Source organism: Peromyscus californicus, unplaced genomic scaffold (genome assembly GCF_007827085.1).
Source record: "Peromyscus californicus insignis strain IS unplaced genomic scaffold, ASM782708v3 Scaffold_16__1_contigs__length_79575227, whole genome shotgun sequence".
Lineage (NCBI taxonomy): Eukaryota > Metazoa > Chordata > Mammalia > Rodentia > Cricetidae > Peromyscus > Peromyscus californicus.
Window position 1 is genome coordinate 49,115,620 of NW_026294458.1, and position 22,083 is coordinate 49,137,702.

The 22,083-nt window shown below is 35.3% G+C and overlaps 1 protein-coding gene across 2 annotated transcripts in view; it reads right to left on the reverse strand.

Moving 5' to 3' along the window:
• Positions 1-22,083, reverse strand: part of Cadm2 (cell adhesion molecule 2) — a 974,322-nt gene that overhangs the window by 227,372 nt on the left and 724,867 nt on the right. For both annotated transcript variants that reach the window (XM_052740982.1, XM_052740983.1), the window contains one exon: positions 9,419-9,568. In XM_052740982.1, coding sequence (XP_052596942.1) covers positions 9,419-9,568 — 150 coding nt within the window. The remainder of the gene's footprint in view (positions 1-9,418; positions 9,569-22,083) is intronic.

Genomic DNA, 22,083 nt, shown 5'->3' on the forward strand with positions numbered 1-22,083 from the left:
GATTAACATAGTATTGCTTCCTACAATTTACTCTAAAACCTCTATAAATATTTTATTCTTATATCCAAGGATCATGCTACAGCAACTGCTGGGAATACAGAATTAAATTTTAAAAAGCAGAGTACATGTACTAATCTATAATCCTCATGATCAAAATTAAAATACATTAAAATATTTATTCAGTGAAATTCTAAATTGTTATTTTGTATGAATATTAGAAAATATTTGTGTAGGAGCAATGGGAGAGAAAATACTTGGTATTTATGAATTTAAAAAATCTCTAAATAAAGATGAGGTGAATAAATTGAAAAACAGATCATCATATTCACAAATGTTTAACCAGAGCAAAGTTACAGCTTCATACATTTACAAGTTTATTTAACAATAACCAGAAACTGTGTGTGTCCTGTATTTCTTTTATTTGCATTTATTATGTGTTCTCAAGCCAACATTTATTCAGTTCATAAAAAGAAACTCATTGAGTTTCAAAACAACTGTAGTAATTTGGAGGGTTATTTAAGCAATAATATTTTAAACACATGCTTCTTACTTATTGTGCACTTTGTGTTACTTTCATAAAGAATCTACTATATCAAGAAAAGGTTATCTTGTGTACACTTTACAAATAGAACTAGCTAATGGGATACCAATTGACTAACGGAGTATGTAAATTGTATATGGTGTTTGGGTCAATGACCACATACTTCTGTTTAAAACATAACATAGAGTAGAGCATACGGTATCAACCAGGTAAATACATATCTATTCTTGGAATTTTGAAAATAGAAATGAAAATTGCAGAAAATTGTCTTTATTGTTGCTGTACATTTAAATTTTAATTTATATAAATTTATAAAATTGGAACCATATCCATAATATAAGTGAATCATAGCTAGACAAATCCCGATTATATCTTATATATTCATTCTCATTATCTATTATGTAATTCTCCTAAAACTTTGGTCATTAAGAAAATCAGACTTAGTAAAAGCACTACAAACTAACAGTTAAAAATCTTCGTATATTTTATCTAAAAAAAAAGCGACATAAGTATAAATCATGCAAATTTAAACAGAATAAAATTTATTCATAATTTGTTAAGTATTTCTAGTACTGTTAAGATTCCACTTATATACAGAGAATTAGATAAGTGCTGTATTGTGAAACCTTTTTCAAAACATTAGATTTTTTTTTAGTTCCCAGTCTGTAATGACTTTGATCAATAGGCTTCTCTACACAAACGGAACACTAGGAGAGGCCACTATGTAAACAGGTCACTCTGCAGTAACTCTTACTCTTTATACTTGAAGTATTGTATATGATTAGCTTACAAGTGAAATGGCAAATAAATCATCCAAATCAAAATTCAATGTTTAATTTTGTATATTCCAAGATTATTTTCCTAGACTCAGGAAGGACATTTTTATGAGGCACTTCATGAGTGTATATCTCCTATAAGAAGTTTACTATGCAATCAATAGAATTATAGTTACCTATCTAAAAAATAAATAATTTTTATATTCACTATCCACTTCACTATTCCTATATAAATGACATATAACAACTTGGCACTTAAGGGCAAACACACACACACACACACACACACACACACACACACACACACACACACACGGCACTTAAGGTTATAAATCCTCCAACAAGGTGACATCTCCAAATCATTCCCAAAAATGTTCCACCAACTAGGGAACAAGCATTCCAGCGGGCATATGTGGCCATTCTCATTAAAACCACATCAAGACTCCAGTATTTGGTTTGTTTACAGAGAATATTTATTTTCAAATAAAACATTTTGAGAGACGTTATAAATTTTTTCAATATAAATAAAAACAGGCAGCTATAAAATGCTAAACATGGGAAAGTCTGAGGAATTCTGGAATGTCCCCAAATGGAAGCTTTCAGCTATGTGCATGTAACATCAATTTTCCAGTGTTGATTTTCTTTTAGCTTAGCATTCACAAGATTATGTTGATATGCTTTCTGAAAGTGCTGGACTCAAGTCATATAATCATAAACAAGTAGAGGAAATAATTACATACGGTACAATCAAACATTTCCCATGTGTTTAATGCAAATGGCTTCATCTCAAACAGAAGTGGAAGCTTAACATCTACATCACTTTTCTGGAGAACGATAATTCATCAAATTAATTTTTCAGAATGTATTTTTTTTCACTGCAACTTGTTGCTCGCTCTAAAGAAGCAGTGCAGTTGAAGGCTGCTGTCAGCACAAGGAGCTCCAATGTCTTACCGGATTTATATGCATTATATATTGGGCATGTTACTTTCTGTTTATCCTCCTTCCTGCTCTCTGTCTTGAGGGATTAATATATTCAGGAAGCTTCCATTTGTGTTCATCTCAGAAAAGACACTCACAGGGGATCAGAGTCTGAAAAGAAGTAGATCCAACTTGCATATTTCCACACAGGGCACTCTTTCACTCGGCTGTAGTTCCTAGACAGAAGTAGGTCCCTTTGCTTCTTCTTTAGGCCCAAAGTAGGATCATTTCTGACTGTTGTTAGAAACCTTGGTGTTTCTTCCTCTTAGGTGATGATCCTGTGTGTGTGTGTGCACATTATATTTAACTTAATTGTAACATTAGTTTCCAAAGGGAGACCTGATTCCTTTTGGTTAATATGTGGGTATTTGCTACAAGCCTTTCTAATTAGTGTGAAGATATTGTGGTGTGGTAGGGTTGAGGTGGGAGGTAGGCTCCCTGAAGAGATGAACTACAAAGAAGATATCTTTGGAGCAATGCTCTACAATAAGTTGTTGTTTCCTCCAGAAAAATAAAATGATAAAGACTAAATGAAGGCAACAAAAAGAAGTCATTTCCACAACAATATTTCATATATACTAGACAAGAGAAATGAAAGGTTTGTCATTGCACAAAGGAACCTACATAAGGTTAGTATTCACAGTCTTCAAATCTTCAAGGGTCTTTTCATGGAAAACATGGGAAGGCCTTGTGAATCTAAGGTTGAGGTAAGAAATGTTAAACATGTTGAAGGCTATTTAACATTTCTGTAAAGTATTATGCAAACACAAGACAATAGTATTAATTGTGTATTACTGGGAACGAGGAGAATACCTGGTATTTTTGAAGAAACAAAAGGAAATATGACACTGTCTAGCTTGATAGCTGCTTTGCTCCACTCATCTTTAATATTTTTCAAACTTGTCAACTTGATTGATACCAGGTGCACAGATAGACATTGGGAAGTGTCATTGATTGCTATGGAGCCCTGAGAAGTTTACCTTCATTGAAAATTCACCTTCTTCTTCTCTTTATCATTCTTGTTTTGGGAAACTTCATTCATGTTCTTCCTTTTCCATTGTTCTCAATATTAATGCAAAATCATCAGCAGAATAATTGGTTAATTAACACAAGTGACTTGGGGCTTTTCTTTGGAGAAATTTTTATTTTCACTCCTTTAGGAAACTGATGAAAATACTGGGCCATGTTTTTGCAAGTGTGTATGTGTCAAGTGTGCATGCCCCGGTGTACACATGCTTACCTATATATGAGGACTACTTGTCTATGCATGAATGTGAAGGAAAGAGGGTGCCTTTAGTGTCTTCTTACATCACTGTGCTTTATTTACTGAGACAGAGTCTCCTGCAGAATGCTGAGCTTGATGATTTGGCAGCTTTGTTCAGGAATCCCCTGTGTATGCTCACCCGCAAATGCTAGGATTACAGGAATCCCACACCCACCTGGCATTTTACAAGATTGCTAGGGATCTGGACTCCAGTCTTTATGCTTGCAGAGCAAGCAAAACCATCTCCTCATCAAAAGTCTGGTAAAGTAAAATACCAGAGTAATATATTTTACATTTTTACATGAAGACAATCTAAGCGCACAGACTTGCAGCTGCAGAATGTGAATACTATCTATACTCCTAGAGATGTTTGCTAAAGTGTTTGTCAATGGAAAGGATTGAAGTGTTCTTTTCTGAGAATTAAATGATCAGCTTTTGCTATTTCAATTTTCTTTTTCATGTGCAGAGGAATGGATACTATGATCTAATTGATTGTTTTTATTTTTATTGTCAAATATCAAAGAACAGTCCTATGGAGTTAAAATTATCTTTGCTACCTGTTTTGCTCTGTCTTTACATACACAAGCAATCCCACCTGCTTACCAACCATTTAGAACAGTGGGGATGAGGTTTGTGTAAATTAGAAGAGGAGGGTCCTAACAAGTGAATACTGCCTGAGAAACATGTGCCACAGCTTTCTCTACACTTCATGGTTCTTGGTTTTCTTTTTTCTTTTTATTTTTTAAGTTCTTAAGTATGAAAGGAAAATGACTTCTCCATAAGTTGTTCATAAAGGACTTGGATGATAATTGAATTTCTACTTCAAAGGTTAATGACTTCTTATCTTCAGGTATGCACAAAGCAAGTAGGAACCTGTCAAAAAATGCACTTTCAATCCAATCAATACACCAATCACCTTTGGAGAGTTGTCAATCATCACCTTCTATTAGTCTTCCCTGGTTTCAGTAGCGGGGTCAAAAGTCATATTGGACTCTAAACCTATGATTTCAACAGCAAATTTTTATTTGTTTAACATTTGAGGTCTGTACTGTGACACACATGTGATTCTTTCTTGTCAGTTTTATATTCTACTACCTGTGTCTATAATCCAACTAGATTATTATACCAGGTAAAGAACAAATCTACTTCCAGAACCATGTTTCCAAAGAATAACTATAAGCTGTATAGCATTTGGTGTGTGATTACTGTGGTTAAGCAGTGGGATTTTAAGTATCTATTTATTTTAAAAGAATATAAGTACAGATATGGTCATGTGGCTACTGAATTTTTCATGCCCTGCATAAGACATTTCTCTTATCATGTAATTATTCTCTGTAGGAACACTGGTGCAATGTCTCCCTTTGCCTTTCTCTACGTGCGTTTTCAATAGTTTGAAAGGAATATCTGCTGTATAAGGGAGAAGTAGGTGACAAAAAAAATCAATAACCGAATATAGGACAGAATATTGTCTATTTGCAGTCACAGTACCAGGAAGGTGGAGATAGGATGGTCAGGAGTTCAAGGTCATTCTCAGCCTTCCTGGGCATTGCAGATCAACCCAGTATATATAAGACTTGGCTTCAAACAATCAAACAGAAATAGATGAGGAACGAAACCTGGAGGTTTTTTTTTTCCCTCTAGGTCCTTGAGTCCAGGACATCCTTGTTAGCACCAAGGCAAAATATCAAAATTCAAATCCCTTCACTGCTCTCCTTAGCTGTAAGTTCAGGAACAACTTTCCTTAGCTTTTGGATATTTTGTTTCCATTAATGGCTGTGGAAATTACTTATCACAATAAACATGCTAAAATGTAGGAAAGATCATAATTTTCATTTAACTTTGATAAGAAATGTGGCCAAGTAAGTTTCATGTTAACCAAATAGCCTCAATCACCACATATGCCCCTATAAAGATGTTCCTGGATCCTCACATTTGACAGATTCCAGCTTAATTCTTTTAGCTGGCTGTCACCTGCCCAATATCAGACGTGCTTTATCAGAGCTCACAATTCTAAGTAAGCAAGCCTTCTCAAATTCTGAGGAGAATTGGCCACCACCCTGTGTTCTTCATTGATCCCAGTTGAGGACGCTTAAGAATTTCCCTTTCTAAGTAGCTTGACTGACTATTTAGAACACCCTCAGAAGTCATAGTAACAGTAATGCTTGGTCTATTCGGTTGAATAATTAATCCCTCCTTCCTCCTACTGACCCTCTCTTTTTCTCTTTTCCCTTCCCCACTCTTCCACTTCCTTCCATTTTATCCCTTCCCTCCCCTCCCCCATTGTCTTCCCTTCCCTTTCCTACTGTACCCTTCTCTTGCTTTCTCTTTCTTTTTATGTTTCCTGTAACCTGTCACAGCACAGAAATCCCAGTTTATAGATGCAGAACTCTCCTGAATACAGTCTTGGTTAGCCCAAAGGGTCCCAGCTGGCTTTCACAATCAATTCCAGCATTAAAGCATTTGGATACTCTATGATGAATTTGAACAATTAAACTTGAAATACATGCTAGACGATTTTTGTTGTAGATGAACCACTGACAACACAATCTGATACAGAAATAAGAGCAGTATCAAGATAGGACATTTAAAACAGGGATACGCTAGAGCTCTGAGCAGCAGCAATCAACTTAAAGGGGCTAGATAATAAAGGGCCCAGAAAAGAAGCATGTACGGTTGTATGGGTGTCTAAAACATGTTGGCTTCTTCTTCACTGAGCTTGGACACAAGTTTGCATACTTGTTGATTCAAAGTAAGTCTCAGGAATGAGAAGACCAGATAGACAAATGCAGAACAAAGAGCGTGAGGAAAAGTGCAACTCAAAACCTTCAAAAATGCCATCATTTTCAAGTTCTTACACTTGAGGACCATTACGTTGCTGTGATTACCATTCAGTTAAGATATCATAGTTGAACTGAATTACTGCCAGGTGAGGGGATAACCACGTTTGACTGGTTTTCATAAAAATAGTTTCTCCATTAACTTCTTTGTATTATAGTATCACAGTTGGTAAATGAATTGATAGAGTAGCCAGGAACCTGTTATAAAATGAGAGAGGTGTGATGGGGGAGGGGGAAGGAGAGGGTTGGGTTTTTGCAATGTGACTGTAAGCTCAGATCAGGAAAAGGAGCAGAGGAACACGTGAATACTGCAATAACCAACATAAGAAGATGCATTAGGTATTTTAGAAAATTTCAAAGATGCAGGAATATATAGGTAGATATTACAAATGTACTCTGAGCTGTCCTCCCTGCATAATTAACCTGCAGAGTAAGAGTTGCCTACTTGCAACATATTGGCAGCTATTGTATTACAAGTTGCTCTATTTACGACAGGAAAAAATGCATTAGCTTGAAATACTCAGAATCAATTCCAGTTTTAGGTGCTCTGTAAAGGATAACTTATAGAACCACAGAGAGGGAGGCAAGGGCAGTTAATATAGATTTTTGTCTTTATGCCTGAGGATGTGACCTCTCAATGGTAGATGTCAACTGTAAGCGTATTCTCAAAGATCTCCTGAAGAAGTATAGGATCCATTTAAAAGTAGATCATGTTACTATACAACGCGATGAAAGAGCAACAATAGAGTGATTGAACGTTATATTATCCATGGTTGTTGATTCTGACAAATTTATCTTTGGTAGTATTTTATACATTCAAAGAATTACTGTCTGGGAGTTGGCTAAGTTGAGAAAGTACTTGCTTCCCTTGCTAGCATGGTGACTTGAGTTTGATCCCTATAAACCACATAAAGAACCTGATGTGATGGTACCCTTCTTCTAATCCTGGTGCTAGAGGCAGAGACGAGTATATGCTGCCTGCTCACTAGGCAGCCAGACTAATCTGCTCTGTGTGTTCTAGGAACTGAGAAGATCTATCTCAAAATAAGATGATAGCACTCCTGAGCAAGATACTTGAAGCTGTCCTGTGAAATTCAAAGATGTTTGAACATGCATGCACACATGCACATGCACGCGCATACACACACACACACACACACTGAGGCAAACGTAAACATACACTACATAATATAAATATAGAAAATGTACTACTAAGCCATATTGTTTACTTCAATGCAAGACTAGAATAAAGAAATACTGCTAAATTAATATATTTTATCTTTGTTCTAATATATACACAGGTGAAATGTAAAGTATGATTGCATAACAATATACTGTATTAAGAGTTCCTATAACCCAAACCTCAGAAAGCAAAACTATAATTGTCAAGGGAATAGTGTATGCAGGATTCATTACTTTTCACAGCTGGGTCCATTCATTGGTTGTCCTGGAATGCATGCCTCACAGGTATGAGGAAATTATTGTCCTCAAATATTTGGTGAAACACCAGTTTATATGTTGCTATAAAACTATTGTCTAAAAGCCAGTATTGCAATTTTTAGACTTTTTTATTAAAGTAGAATACTGTTGTGAGTGGGCCTCACTCAGTCTGTTGAAGGCTTTGAGAGAAATTCTGAGGACAGACCCCTCAGGGAGGCAGTTCTACTTTTAGTCATGGACCATGAGGGGAACCATTCCTTGGGTCTGTAGCTCCCTATCCAGCCCATAAATATTTTAAGGCTGTCTTCCTCCACAACTGAATGAGCTGGTTTCTCAAAACAAAATTCAAAATATCCATTCATCTATCCTATTATTTCTCTTTCTCTGGAGACTCTCAGATTGGGCTCTTTTGAAGAGCAGGAAAAATTCTGAATCATCTTTCCAGCCTCTTTTCAAAGAATCCCAACCAACATAATCTCTGGTCCATATCCATGGTTTTCCAAGCACATGTCCTTTCCTATCCACCATGTTCTGCTCTTTCATTTGTCACCTACCCTACCACCTGTGTATGAGGCCAGAGACTCTCATCTGTCTGGTCTCTAAGCAATGTTGTCCAAAGAGACCTTCAATGTGTTTGAGCTTAATTAACTATAAATTTAACCAGAGCTTCATTATATATTTAAAAACCTGAAGAATTCATTTTCAATTGATAATATCAAAGAGGAGAAAAGGCCATCAATATATATACATGAAAAATATATGTTAAATGGACTAGGCATCTTTATTATAGTTTGTTTGGTCAAAACTTTAATAGTTAAAAGTTAAGCTGATTTTAGGTTGTCTTACTGTTTTCTAAAACATGTCATAAGAATATTAGAACTCACTATTTCATTTACTGTCACAATAGTGGGTGAAGCATTAACAATTAGACATCAATTATTAGATGTTTGCTTGAATTATAGAGTGTGGATTTCTTCACCACTAAAACATTTAACCCATAATCTATGTTTTTATCTTATTAGAAGCCTTAATTAATTAATGGAGTCCGAATCTACCTAACTTTTAGGCACACATAAATATAGCTTCCCAATAGATTTCAATTTTTTTAAACCAACTTACATTTATCCTTAATAGATAAGTTATTTCTATAATTTTTTTGCTGTTACAATTGATGTGAAAATGTTTTCAAAATAAAACTTCCTCAAATGAAAGCATCCTTTAAACATGTAAAATTAGGATCATAAAAATAATGGTATATTACCCAGTATGAGAAAAAATTCACTCAATAAACAAGAGAGCTCCCAAAATGAATGGGTATAGTGATAAGATGACTACAAGGAGCAGGCAGGAAAAGCGTTTTCCAATAGAATTGAAGCTGTTTATTTTATTAGAAAGTTGACACAGGTTATCTTTGGTGTTTATGACTTGCAGACTAAAGTATTTAATATTTATCATGTTTAAGTATAAGCAGCAGCAGTTTAGTAATCAAAAGGAATAATTTGAATCATCTTAGGAAAATAAATTCATTATAATTAGGGTATTTCAGAACATGTTTAAAACATTTCTGAGAAAATGTATTCACCTTTCTTGTCATCGAAGTACAGCGTCTGTTGAGCCGGATTTGACCACTGGAGGGAGGTGTTATCATTTTGATCAACTCTGCAGGTCAAAATTGCAGTTCCGCCTTCAACAACCGTTACATTCTGAGTTAGTGGGAACTGCCCTTGGCTGCCTAAAAGGAGATTGAAGAGAATGTTGATTAAATGAAAGTTATAAAATGATTAACTTCCAGAGATCTACATTGGACATCAGGTTTTACTCAAAATAAAATTTAAACTAACGGGATTATGTATTACAGAAGGTAGAAAAGCCATTTAAAATCAGTAAGACAACCCTATCGATGTACCATTAAAGCTCCTTTGTATTTGCTTCTATTTCTCAGAATATGTATCTCTCCTAGGCACCCATGAAAACATACTGCAATAGTAACACAATAATCTTTAATTTCCCTTGGCCTAGAATTGATTATGTGGGGTTAGATGGAGTCATTGCTGAAGGTAAGGCAAGGAATGATGTTGCATGAATTAAGCTCTCTGCAGGAGGATAGAAAACACATAAAACACTTCCCTGGTAGCTTTTTATAATGTGGAACAAAGTGCATAATATATAAAAACTATAACTTTAGAGTGAATTTATGATAAAGGAAATGAAAACTGAATCCCACTTTATTGGGAATCCTTATAGAGCTATTTTCTGAAATGCAAAACATTGGCAGAACAATCTGACTATTATTTTATAAAGAATATCCAGCCTATGGAATATTCATTGAAATATTTCGAAAACCTGGTGTTGTGGCATACACCTGTATTCTTCACTATTCAGGAAGTTGAAGGAGACCTTGCATTCTAGGAATTTGAGGCCAGACTGAATAACAATAGCAAGATATTTTTTCCAACAACTATATGCACCACACATATGTGTAATATGCATATTTGGTAGTTACCCAAGCAGAAATTTATAACTGCCTTGCTCATGTTTTCATATTAATTATCTTCATGATCAGAAGAATGCCCCTTCTTAAATTCTTAAATGGATCATCAATATGAATAGTGTCAGTATATAACCAAGTTTTCTATTTTTGCATGTATCATATCCATTATTAATGCCATTTATGTAATCAATTTACTTAAAAGTACACATCTAATAATTTACACAAGGTTACTCCATGCACAAATGTAATGATGATCCAGAGATAAAATCTGCCAAGTCTGATAACAAACATCCACAAAGGTAAAAATGACTTACTAGAGCCAGGTTAAAATACTATTATGTGAGCCGGTTAGTTCATTGAGTCAAAAATCATTTACATATTCAAGGTCATTAGGATGTCTTAATCATACTCATGAAATACATTTCCCTTTACTTCTTTAGTTTGTAATGATTCTGTCATTACTCCAAGCACCACTTGAGGTTGTATGGGAGTCATTGGCATAAAGAACTTCATTACCAAGAAGCCTGTTGATTGGCACCAGAAGACACAGAAGGGCCTGAAGGGAAACATTTCTTTCCAGCCTTAAATGACCCAAGCACAAAGGTTCATGACCGCATTATATAATTAAGACTTTCGAGTATTAAAATCTTTTATCAGGGGCTTTCCCTTCTCAATGCCAGCCTCTTCAAGTCACCGTGACAACTCCACAGGACACCTCCCTTTAATCTTTAAGATGAATTTTAAAATTGACATCAGGGTTTTAGGTAATATAGTCTTTGATAGTTTACTTGCAAGTCAGCAGGAATCATAACGGGGTGTACCTTGCCTTCATCTCAGAGATGACCTCTAGCAAGGAGCTCAGAGGACTGTGAATCTTGAAAAGTGAGGTGGGGCAAAAACCAAAACACACCCAAGCAAACTCAAACACAGAGAGGGAATACTTGCCTGAGATTATCAGCTCATAAATATGGAGCTCAGTATGGTTTTAGGGTGTTTTTCTTAGATTCCCTGGTTATGTTATTAATGTTATGCATAAGTTGAGCAATCCAGGGAGGGGTGACTCTCTAATATCATGAAGCTCACCACTGCTGATAAATATACATGCTTCACCCAGATGATACTTTGACTGTCAGCAAGTACATAAATAATACTGTCGGTCTCTTTAAAGAATTCAGGAGAAAAGGCAGTGATGCTTGGGACAATTTTATCTACTACATTTGCAAAATAATTTTCAAAACATCCCCATAAGAAAATATTATCCTTCTCATTTCACAGATGGGTAAACTGACACTGGGAGGCTAAGTGATACTTTTTTTTCCCCATGGTGAAACTAAGTCAATGAACCATTTAAAGTTTATTCTGTAAGTTCACCATTTTTTCTTCTCTTTCCACCGAGGCTGTTGAGTCATAAGAGCTGCGTCATGTCTGAAGAAATTTGAATTTGACAACAAAAGGAAAAACACCAATGATCATTTTTATAATGATATTTAAATTGTAAAATTAAATAAGAGAAATATCACTGTTTACTGCACTTAGTTCTTCTGTGCTGTACAAGAAACTAATTTTAATCATGATTTCAATATTTAATTACTGAACCACGCACACACAAAAAGAAAAAAATTAGGATTATCTTCATGCTAGGTATTGATGTATGTTGGCACACCTGCATCAGGACCTTCAAGGGCAGAGTGAAGACAATTTCCCTCAAACATCTCCCTACATGGTTTCTGACTTTAAGGAAGTATGATTTCAGTCCCTTCACTCTTGCAGCGTAAAGTCCTTGAAGTCAAATAATTTAGTTTTCCCAATAGAGAGAAAACTCATGCGGAGAATCAACTAATCCTAAATACCCTTAGGATATGTGGTTTCTAAAATCAATTTAAAAGTCTGTATTGCAGGTAGTCAGAGTTCTTCTCAGAGGTCTGAATTGCCATTTGCTTCTGGTTCTGAGCAGCAGAGAACACTGAGTCACTGGGACTTTCCTCTTTTAACTCCTCAGGACTCAACTTTGCCTTTCAATCTCAAGATGTCTTTCTGAAGGAGTTTTCTCAATTGGAAAATTTAATATCATATCAAGTTAGGAATGTCTTTTCAGTTCATTTATTATGTGCATATCATGTGGGACATACTGTTTCCTTATCTTTCATGAATCCACATTTGAGGGATGGATACAGGAAGAGAAGTTTGTTAATGAGCCAGCAAGGTGGCTTCAAACCTGAGAAAAACTGATGGGAAGGAAGAAGAAACCTGGTTCCATCTGTACGTTTAGATTCGCTCATTAAGCTTAGAAGCAAAAGTTTTCCAGGCAACATTTGTTCACAATTTACTGACTTCTTTTTGAGTGAATTCATATTATTATTTGTAAAAATGTCTGTTCCCTTCCTCAATTCTAAATGAATTAAGAGCTGGTAACCACAGGCCATGTCTGAAACAAACAAACAAAAAAACAAACAAATACCAGATAGCCTGCTTGCAGACTTTCTCCTCTTCTCTATTCCTACAGACCTCAACCCCCCAGTCTCATATCTAGTGCTCAGCAGAACACAAGCTACAGCTGTCTGTCTCCCTTGCCCACATCTCCTGTGGATCCCAAAGACTGTTCCATCCTAACTTTCCATCTCCAACTATTGGCTCTATTTCAACTTCCAAACACAAAAGGCACTCCTTGCTAAGCCAAGGGCTGCACCTCCCAAAGCAACAAGTAGGCTGAAGGCAGACTACCTCTCCTACTGCCCCTGAGATCCAATCCCTTCAGTCTCTACCCAAGCTCTGTAACAGTAAACCTTTCCTCTTCAAACCTATCTCCATGGGATCACAAAGAACTCCTTCAATCTCCTCTCCCCCAACACATCCCAGTATCCTAGCATACAACACCATCAGGCAATTTTTGGTTTGGGAAGGCACTCTGTAGGCTACCAATAGACAAACATGGACACCAACCCATCCACAAAACCTTTTACTTACAATCTGTCCTACCTGCATAACATGATAGGGCAATTTTGGTATAGAACTTGTGGCAGTAGCCAATGAATGTCTGACTTGATTTGGTCAAATTTGATTAGACCCACTCCATGAGAAAGAACCCATACTTGATGCTGCTTGAGTAACCAAGAAATAGAGATAAGATACCTAAGAGACATAGGGAAAAAAAGCAAATATGACTGATATTAAAAAAAAAAAAACAATAAAATCCTAACGATATTCTGGAATAGTCATAGGTCAGTGCCTTATTCAGTCATCATCATCCAGCAGCAGAGACCTACAGCCAGACATTGCACTCAGAGAGAATCTAAATTAGAGATCCACATCAAATCCCTCTTCTCATGACTCAGGGAATCCAATGGAATAGGAAGCAGAAAGAGTGTAAGAGCCAGATGGGACGGAGGACACTGGGAGAACATGGTCCTCTGAATCAACTAAGCAAGGTACATATGAGTTCAGATAGACTGAAGCAGCAAGCACAGGGTCTACATGGGTTTACACCAGGTCCTCTGCATATATGTTATACTGTTAGGTTAGTATTTTTATGGGACTCCTGACTGTGAGAATGAATCGGTCTCTGACTCTTGTGACTGCTCTTTAGACTCTTCCTCCAGCTGGGTTGCTGTGTCCAACTTTGGTATGATAGTTATTTCATCTTATTATATATTGTGTCATGTTTGGTTTTTATATCTTAGAATTCTGTTCTTTTCTAATGAGAGACAGAAAGGGAGAAGATCCAGAGGGGTGGGTGGGGAGGTGGGGAGGGAGTGGGAGGAATAGAGGTGTGGAAATTATAAATAGGATTATATTATATGAGGAATAATCTATTTTCAATAAAGAAAAACAATGTGAAAAAGGTTTGGTTGCAGGGTATCTTACCAGTGACAGGGTTATCCTGCTTAGTATGCTCTACATTAAAGGGAAGTGCCCAAGGAGATGCCCATCATCCAAAGTGAATATATTTTCTTAGAACACTGGCTGGGATTTTAAGTATAGTTTGTGAGAGTAGAATGACCCAAATGTAACAGTTGTGCTAAATTTGTTCATGGCCAAATCAAGGTGTAAATGTACAGATTTCTACTTCACTAAAATAAAGGAAATATATCACAAACCACATATTAGCAAAATATGAGACCCTTTTTAGTTTTTTTTGAAGCAGTATTAGTAGTATATGTAAGGATATAGAAGTAGTGACTGAGAGCAGATACATCTAACATCATTTCAGCCCCCAAATGGGTCAGGAACTGAAAGAAATAAACTGTACAAAATGTATACACTAGAAAGTGAGAAAAGAATATCATTTCTTAGCTATTAAGTAAGAAAAAAACATACTTGAGCTTTGTTAGATGGGTGGCTCGCTTTGATCTTGAAATTCTTTTTCTTTTCTCTTGTATCAACACCCCTTTTTATTCCTTTTCTTTGTTATCTCACCTCAACTATCAAATACTGCCAAGAGCTATAGAAAATGCAGGGAATTTAATGGGTTACGCTCGCTATGCTGTGGAGCTAGACACAATACTAGGTGTGCTTGCTGTATTAATGTTTTAATCTACAGAGTCCAGCTTGTCATCGTCTCCACCTTTAAAATCACTGGGCTTGTGCATAGGAACCTGAAAACCTGTGCCTTCTCCTATAGCCAGGAAAGGCAGAAACAAGAGTTTCAACACTTGTCTTCTCTTTTCAGAACTATTTACTTAATAGTAGACTGCTTATGAAACAAACTGAATACAGCTGTGCTTCTGTAACTATGGTTTTAAGAGAGTGTCATTTACAGCCAAGCATTGTGAAGGCACATGCTGACCCTCACACCTCTTTTCAACAAGTAAAAGTGCATTTGAAATTCAGTTTAAGCATAATGTGTGCAGCTCTGAGATTCCATGGTATGAAACTCTAGCCTCCCTGCACTCCGTGACATAAGTTGGTAGCTTGAAATTGACCACAGAGGGAGTATGTTCACCATGGAAATTGGCAAACACTATAAGCCGATGATTTTCCCCACAGAGAAAGTTCTTAAATATTTCAGTGAACCACTGAAAGTCATCATTGATGTCTCTGGTTGCAACAGCTGCACAAGTTTTTAACTTATTTTTTCTTCCTCTGACCCATCATCAATCTAGTAAAAAATTTTTGAAACAAGCTCCAACTTCTCCTCCACTCCTTGTCTACTGAGGTTGAAGTGCTAGATTTCCTAGACTGTCCAGTTTATGTCAATCTAACATCTGTGGTTATAAACTTTCACATTTATACAGCTATAAATTGCTAATATATAGGTAAGAAAGAAACTTAAAGGAATAATTTATACACCCGAATGTTAAATGTTGTCCCAATCTTTCCATAGCAGAACAAGTAGTGTCTCTAGCCTTTCATTTCTCCAGTGTTTCCATTTGTTGTACAATTAAGGAACCTCAAACTGAAAGGGAAGTATACTGAAGCTTTTCTCCCACTGAATTAAGTTACTTAACAGCCCTCCTTCACTTGCAAGTTTTGCCCCTCCCTTCACTGTCAAACCACAATAATATCTAGCACACCATCCCACAGCCCAGAAAGAATCCAACTGTCACTTTGTTGATAGGCTGTGATGGACCATGAGAACAAAGAAGCAATAAGAAAAAGCTGGAGTAGAATTCAGAGAGAGCAGATAACGACACATGTTTTAACACTGATCCCCAAACATGGCCGTACTCTACAAGCAACAAATTTCAAGCTTTGCTATTTCTTCAATGCGTGAGGGGAAACGATGGTTTCTCCATCTCTCTCTGAGCTAAAGCTTAGGCATAGACCACAAAAGTGCACCAGTGCAGCTGTGCATGACTGCTTCCTCTCTGAGAGCAATAGTCACCTGAGATAGTCTTAGGCAGACAGAGTGAGGCTGGGGGTCTGCACTGCTGAGAGGAAATAAGTTAGTCAGTAATTTTAAAGAACAAATGATGAAATTGTGTAATGAACAGCAACTTTGGATCTCTCACTATTATTTCTCTTCCTGAAAATCAGGAAGACTCTTTGAAAGATGGATTCAGACATAAAAAAAAAAATAACAGTAATGGAAAACAACAAGAAAACAGGGAGTATCAGGACACACAGCTTTCCAACAGAAATGTGTCAAGACCTCCTGAGTTACACAATGGCATGTAGTTTAATCCTCCATTTTGGGGTGTGGTTCCGTGTTGTTAAAGCTGCTCACTTTATCTGTAAAGTTATCTAACTTTCAAAAGGTACTGCCACCTGAGTCAAAAAGCACACATAATATTTTGGTTTATTTAAAAAATATTTGTGTTTTCACTCAAGAACACTGTTTAAATGCACAATACATTGTGTATGTGTGTGTGTGTGTGTGTGTGTGTGTGTGTGTGTGTGTGTGTGTGTGTGTTGAGGTTCTTATTTATTTTATGCAAAAAGCACAATCGCCAAGTGGATCCATAGATGTCGAATATTCTATTCTAATTATTTTGGAATATGAAAGCCAAACAAACATTGAAAGAAGTGGACTGCTCATTTCCAAATGAAGTGCAATGCTGATTGACAATTTCTAAGTGTTTTCCTTTTACAAGTATCAGCTCTCTCTGTCCTTCTTTCTTTCCTCCCTCACTTCTTCAAACTTTCCTTTCCTCTCATTTTGTCTATCTCTATTATCTCTTCTACCAACTAGTTTGGGGTATTTAAGTAAAGAAGCACATCTTACAAAGTTCAGGATCACTCATGTTGCCTAAATTAGAGTCTAAAAATAAACCTAAGTGCACACACAGCATGCTATTACTTCCACTAAATTACCAAAGGCATTCCAAACAAATAACCTTCTAATGTGAAAGTTGTGGCTCAGTAGTTGTGTGGACTGAAACACGTATTGCATACTAAAGCCTATTAGATTTCGAAAGCACAAATGTCATTAATGCATGCTTCCAATTCTCAAGAGAACGACAATGAATGTTCCATCATGTGAGAAGCGAAATTGGAGGAAAAATTAAGACTGATAACTAAGTGCAAATTGGTTGTGCTTTTGGAATAGCTCTCTCTTCTTTCACACACTTACTTAGAAATCGCTAGTCATTTCCTTTTCTATTTTCTATTTTGTTTTCTATAGTCTAGATTTTAGGAATTTCCTAAAAAATTATTGGCTGTACCAAATAATTTTATTTTTCTTTGAGTCTACTTCCTTTTCTTTTTTTTTTTTTTTTCTGGATTCAACTTTCCTTTTAGAGTATAGCACCTGGTCTCTACCTTCTGTGCCATCCCTCAGCCCAGCCACTGTGGAGCATGGCCATCAGACCTATGCTGCCTGCCAGTTTCCATAGAGACAGGATGCACATTTGAGACCTGTGTTCCATTAAAACTGCCAGACCAATGCTGGGAAGAGACAAAGCTGGCGGGCATTGGGTCTTGCAAGGCCAGGAAAGGTTGGAAGGACTTTCTCTTTCTGATATTGAAGCAAAGCAGTGCCAAACTGGCGGCTTCAGGGAGTTACAATCCTGCAGACCAGATCCTGGTGTTCATGGTGGCCATTGTGAGCATCACACTCTGATACCAACCCAGGGAGCAGAAGCTCTTGCATACCCAAAATTGGCCCTCATCCTTTACTGGCTTCTGAGCCGTGACAAAAGGCTCTTTCAGATTTACAGTGGCACCCGCAGCTCCTGACCCACAGAATGATAATTCTCCTCTTAAAAACTCCGTGTGTCTTTCTCTTTTCCAGAATGTAAGATGAGTTTACTAGGTTATTCAAAACAAATGATAGTACCAATGGAAAAACATGTCTCCAATTTATCCATACAGTGATTCTGACTAGGTGATCCAGTAAACTATATATTATATACTGTAATCCTCTTTATTATAATATTCCTAGAAAAGGTGTTTTTTCTATGTAAAATGTTTTTTCTATCCCATTGCATTAATTTTATATTATTCAGTATTATCACTAAATCCTTATATTCTTAATTTAGAAATTTTTAATTTTAGAGGATATTATGAATCCCAAAGGAACTTATTATTTGAATATTTTATCTTTTTGCATATAGACTGTTGTTTGTTAACCTGTATTTTAGTATCATTTGACTATTTAAACATCTAGTATTTTTTTTTTTTTTTTTTTTTTTTTTTGGTTTTTCGAGACAGGGTTTCTCTGTGTAGCTTTGCGCCTTTCCTGGAACTCACTTGGTAGTCCAGGCTGGCCTCGAACTCACAGAGATCCGCCTGGCTCTGCCTCCCGAGTGCTGGGATTAAAGGCGTGCGCCACCACCGCCTGGCGACATCTAGTATTTTTAAAGTTATATCTATATAAAGCCAATTTTCCCTAGTCTTAGTTTATGTTATTTTTATTACCAATTTTTATTGTCCAAGTGCAAAACAAACACAAACTTGATTAAGGACAAACAAATTTAATCGTTCTGAGAATATATAAGTATATTTAATCTCAAAACTAAATAGAAATTAGATATAATAACTTTATACAGAATTTTAATTTCATTCATTTATAGATGTTTAATTCACTCTCTAAATATTTTTTAATTATCTCTCTTATACAAACTATAACTAATTAAATGAGGGCATTTGATTCTCCAAGCAAAATCTAGGCTGATCAATCCTCACATTTACATTTCATGCTGAATGAGGAAGACTTACAACTTAGTAACTTCACATGCTAAGGAATGCACATTTGAGAGGCTGGTTCACAGTGGAGCTCAATCAAGTCAAAATTGACACGTGATTCTAGACAAAACACTCTAGAAGGGTGGGACTCTACTCAAGACAGAGTGAGTGGTGGAGTAGATGGAGCAAAATAATCTTCTGGAGAAAATAAAATGGGTGTTCGATAATGATTTAAAATCACATTTCCTATGTTGGAAATTCAATCAGAGTCTAAATGAGCAGTAAGGTTGTATATATGTATTTGCTACTAAGATAAGTCTGAGAAGGTTCATATATTAAGAAATGATAAATAATACTAAATTTAACATATTTTAAATATCAAACAAAATAAAAATTTGCATTGCTAGTTATGCTTTAAGGAGGAAAATTAAAATTTAAAAGTATAAGAAAATAATTTGAATATTATTAAAATATTAACTAATAATATACAACTAATGTACAGATATAGAAAATACAACTTAGCAAATAAGATAAAGATAATAAGATAAAATATAAATACAAATATACTAGCTTTCAATCTGGTTATGTTGCTTATATTATATCTGGTTATTTTTCCTCAATTTTAAACGGAAAACAAGATTTATCAGTTCTAATTAATTAAATCCTGGTTTTAAGCACTAATTACAGATTTAAGTTAGCATCTATATTTAGAAATCATTATTTTATTGGATTGTCACATGTCACATTTTGGAAAAAATAAGAGATAATATTGATATTGCCTCTATATTAATATTGTCAATTATTCTCTGTAGTAAAAATAATTGCATATATGCATTGAATATAGCTATTTTTTTTAAAAGAGTCCTTTTATTTCTGTTTGAATTATATTTCTATAAACTATGAATTGTGTAAAGATTACAAATAATAATAATGGATTTATAAAATATATCAAATGTATTATAATCAATAATTTCAATCCATAACAAGCATTTAAGCTATAAACATGGCACAATGTTTTCTAAAAGTGTGTTTCCTATTTTAATGGATTTTTCCAATAAGACATATTTTAATGACATGAATTTTTTGACAAATCTGTGCTTGGTGCTGACAGTGTGTCTCCATGAGGATGACTTGAATGAATCAACTGGAAATGATACTTATCCATTCAGAGATTACGATGAAAGGGAGACGCCAAAATAGAGACAAATGCTAAAAGAAATACCCATTTGAGAAGTGGTAACATTTCCACTGCTACCTGCTTCCAAGAAAAAGCCAGCCATTTTAAAATAGCTTTAGGAGGAGGATGGCGGAGAGCCAAGAGCTCTCCACCAGAATCTCGAAGTAAAGGTTTCTAAATCAGAGCCAAGTCTGGCTGATGGTGGAAAGAACTGAACAGAAACTGAGCACACACACATACACACATAACAATAACAAAACAACAGCAACAACAACGAAACACAATGAGATTCATGGCTGAGAGGCAGCTAGGGGTGGGACAAGGTAGGACAGAAAGGCTGGTCAAGACAGATCACATGGATCTTTTCATGTTATAATGATCTCATACTTACCCATGAACCTACTTTTATGTAGCAAATGACTCAGCTACATTCTCAAAAAATAGAATAGATTTCTACTTAATTATTAACTCTGAATAAAAGATTTTGATCTTGCACTTGAATCATTGTAAAAGCTGAGCAATCAAGAACTTGGTTGAAAAATTCCCAAATTCATTATTTTTTTTTTTTATAAAAGTAACAATTCTCTAGGGTTTTTGTTTTTGTTTTTAGTTTATACTGTGAATAACTTTCTGGTTAATGTTTTGTCATCTTTTATTGTCTTGCACTTTTAGTAAATATTGTTGTCTCTCATATGCCCATATTCATTTCTCTGATAGTGAAGCACTTATTTCCACTCTAAATGTCATGGCCCTTTACATTTTTTGCTACTAAAAATGGTGAATTTTTATTTTATTGCTCATTTTTCTTTATTTGCAATACATTTTTGGGGTGTGTGTGCATGTATCACACTGCAAGTATGGGGCCAGAGGACAGACAACTTGCAGGAGTCAATTTTATCCTTCCATCATGTGGGTTCCAGGGATTTATTTAGATTCTTAGGCTTGGTTAAAAAATGCTTTAAAAGTCAAAAGCAACAAATAAGGCTAGCAGCTTTACTGACTGAGACATCCTTTCAGTTATTTTTCAGGCTGCATTAGTGTTTAGGGAGAAATGAAAATAATTATTTTAATTTATGTTTAAAGAATTTTCTTCGTTGTTGTTCAGAACTTTCTTCTTAGTGGCTAAATACAGTAGCCATTTAAATAAGTAATGTGTTTCTTAAAAAAAAGAAAAAAAGACTTTTGATATTTTTTCTCTGTATCTTATAAACTCTAAAAATATAATTCATACTTTGAATAATGTAAAATTAATATTTTCTAGATATAGAATTTTAGTCCTCAAAATAACCACTGATATATAAACCTGAGATATGCATAAAATTATTGATTATAAAATTATACACATACTTTGCTTTTCATTCCCTGACAGGAATACAATTGTGACTCAGATATTGTGGGCAAACGATTCTAAACACTTGAACATTGTGTTCAGATGATATCTCTTTAATTATTTAAAGTGGAGATCAATATGGAGTAACATATGAATCAACTTAGAATATTCCCTGAGGAACAATCTCCCTTTTGAAAAAAAATGTGTAATAACACAGTGGTTAATAGGATGTGTTTTTCACTGTTTGATCATTTCTGAATGCACAAAGATTTCATTAATGTTGATTTCACCCATCTTGTCCATGTTTACATGCTTTGATGTACAAGCCCTTTGTAGTGCCATATTAGATCTAGGGGAACATTACCCTGCTAGAGCAAGTGCAAACTGCTGTGGGAAAATATTAAAATGGAACTTGATACTTTGTATAGATTTGTGCAGACAAACCAGTTGAAGAATTATACTTTTGGTGAAGTAAAAAGTGAAAGAAGACCAACATCCGAATTCTTGCTGATTATTGTATCTTATTTGGTTAGATAATTATAGTACAGTAAAATTTTCACAAGGTAATTAATGAAACAGTGAAAAATTAAGATATTTTGCCATCTTCGAATTCTGTATTTAAAAAAAATTCTAGAGAATAATCATAAAATGGGAACCAGGCAAAAGGCATTTGTTTAAGGGCTACTG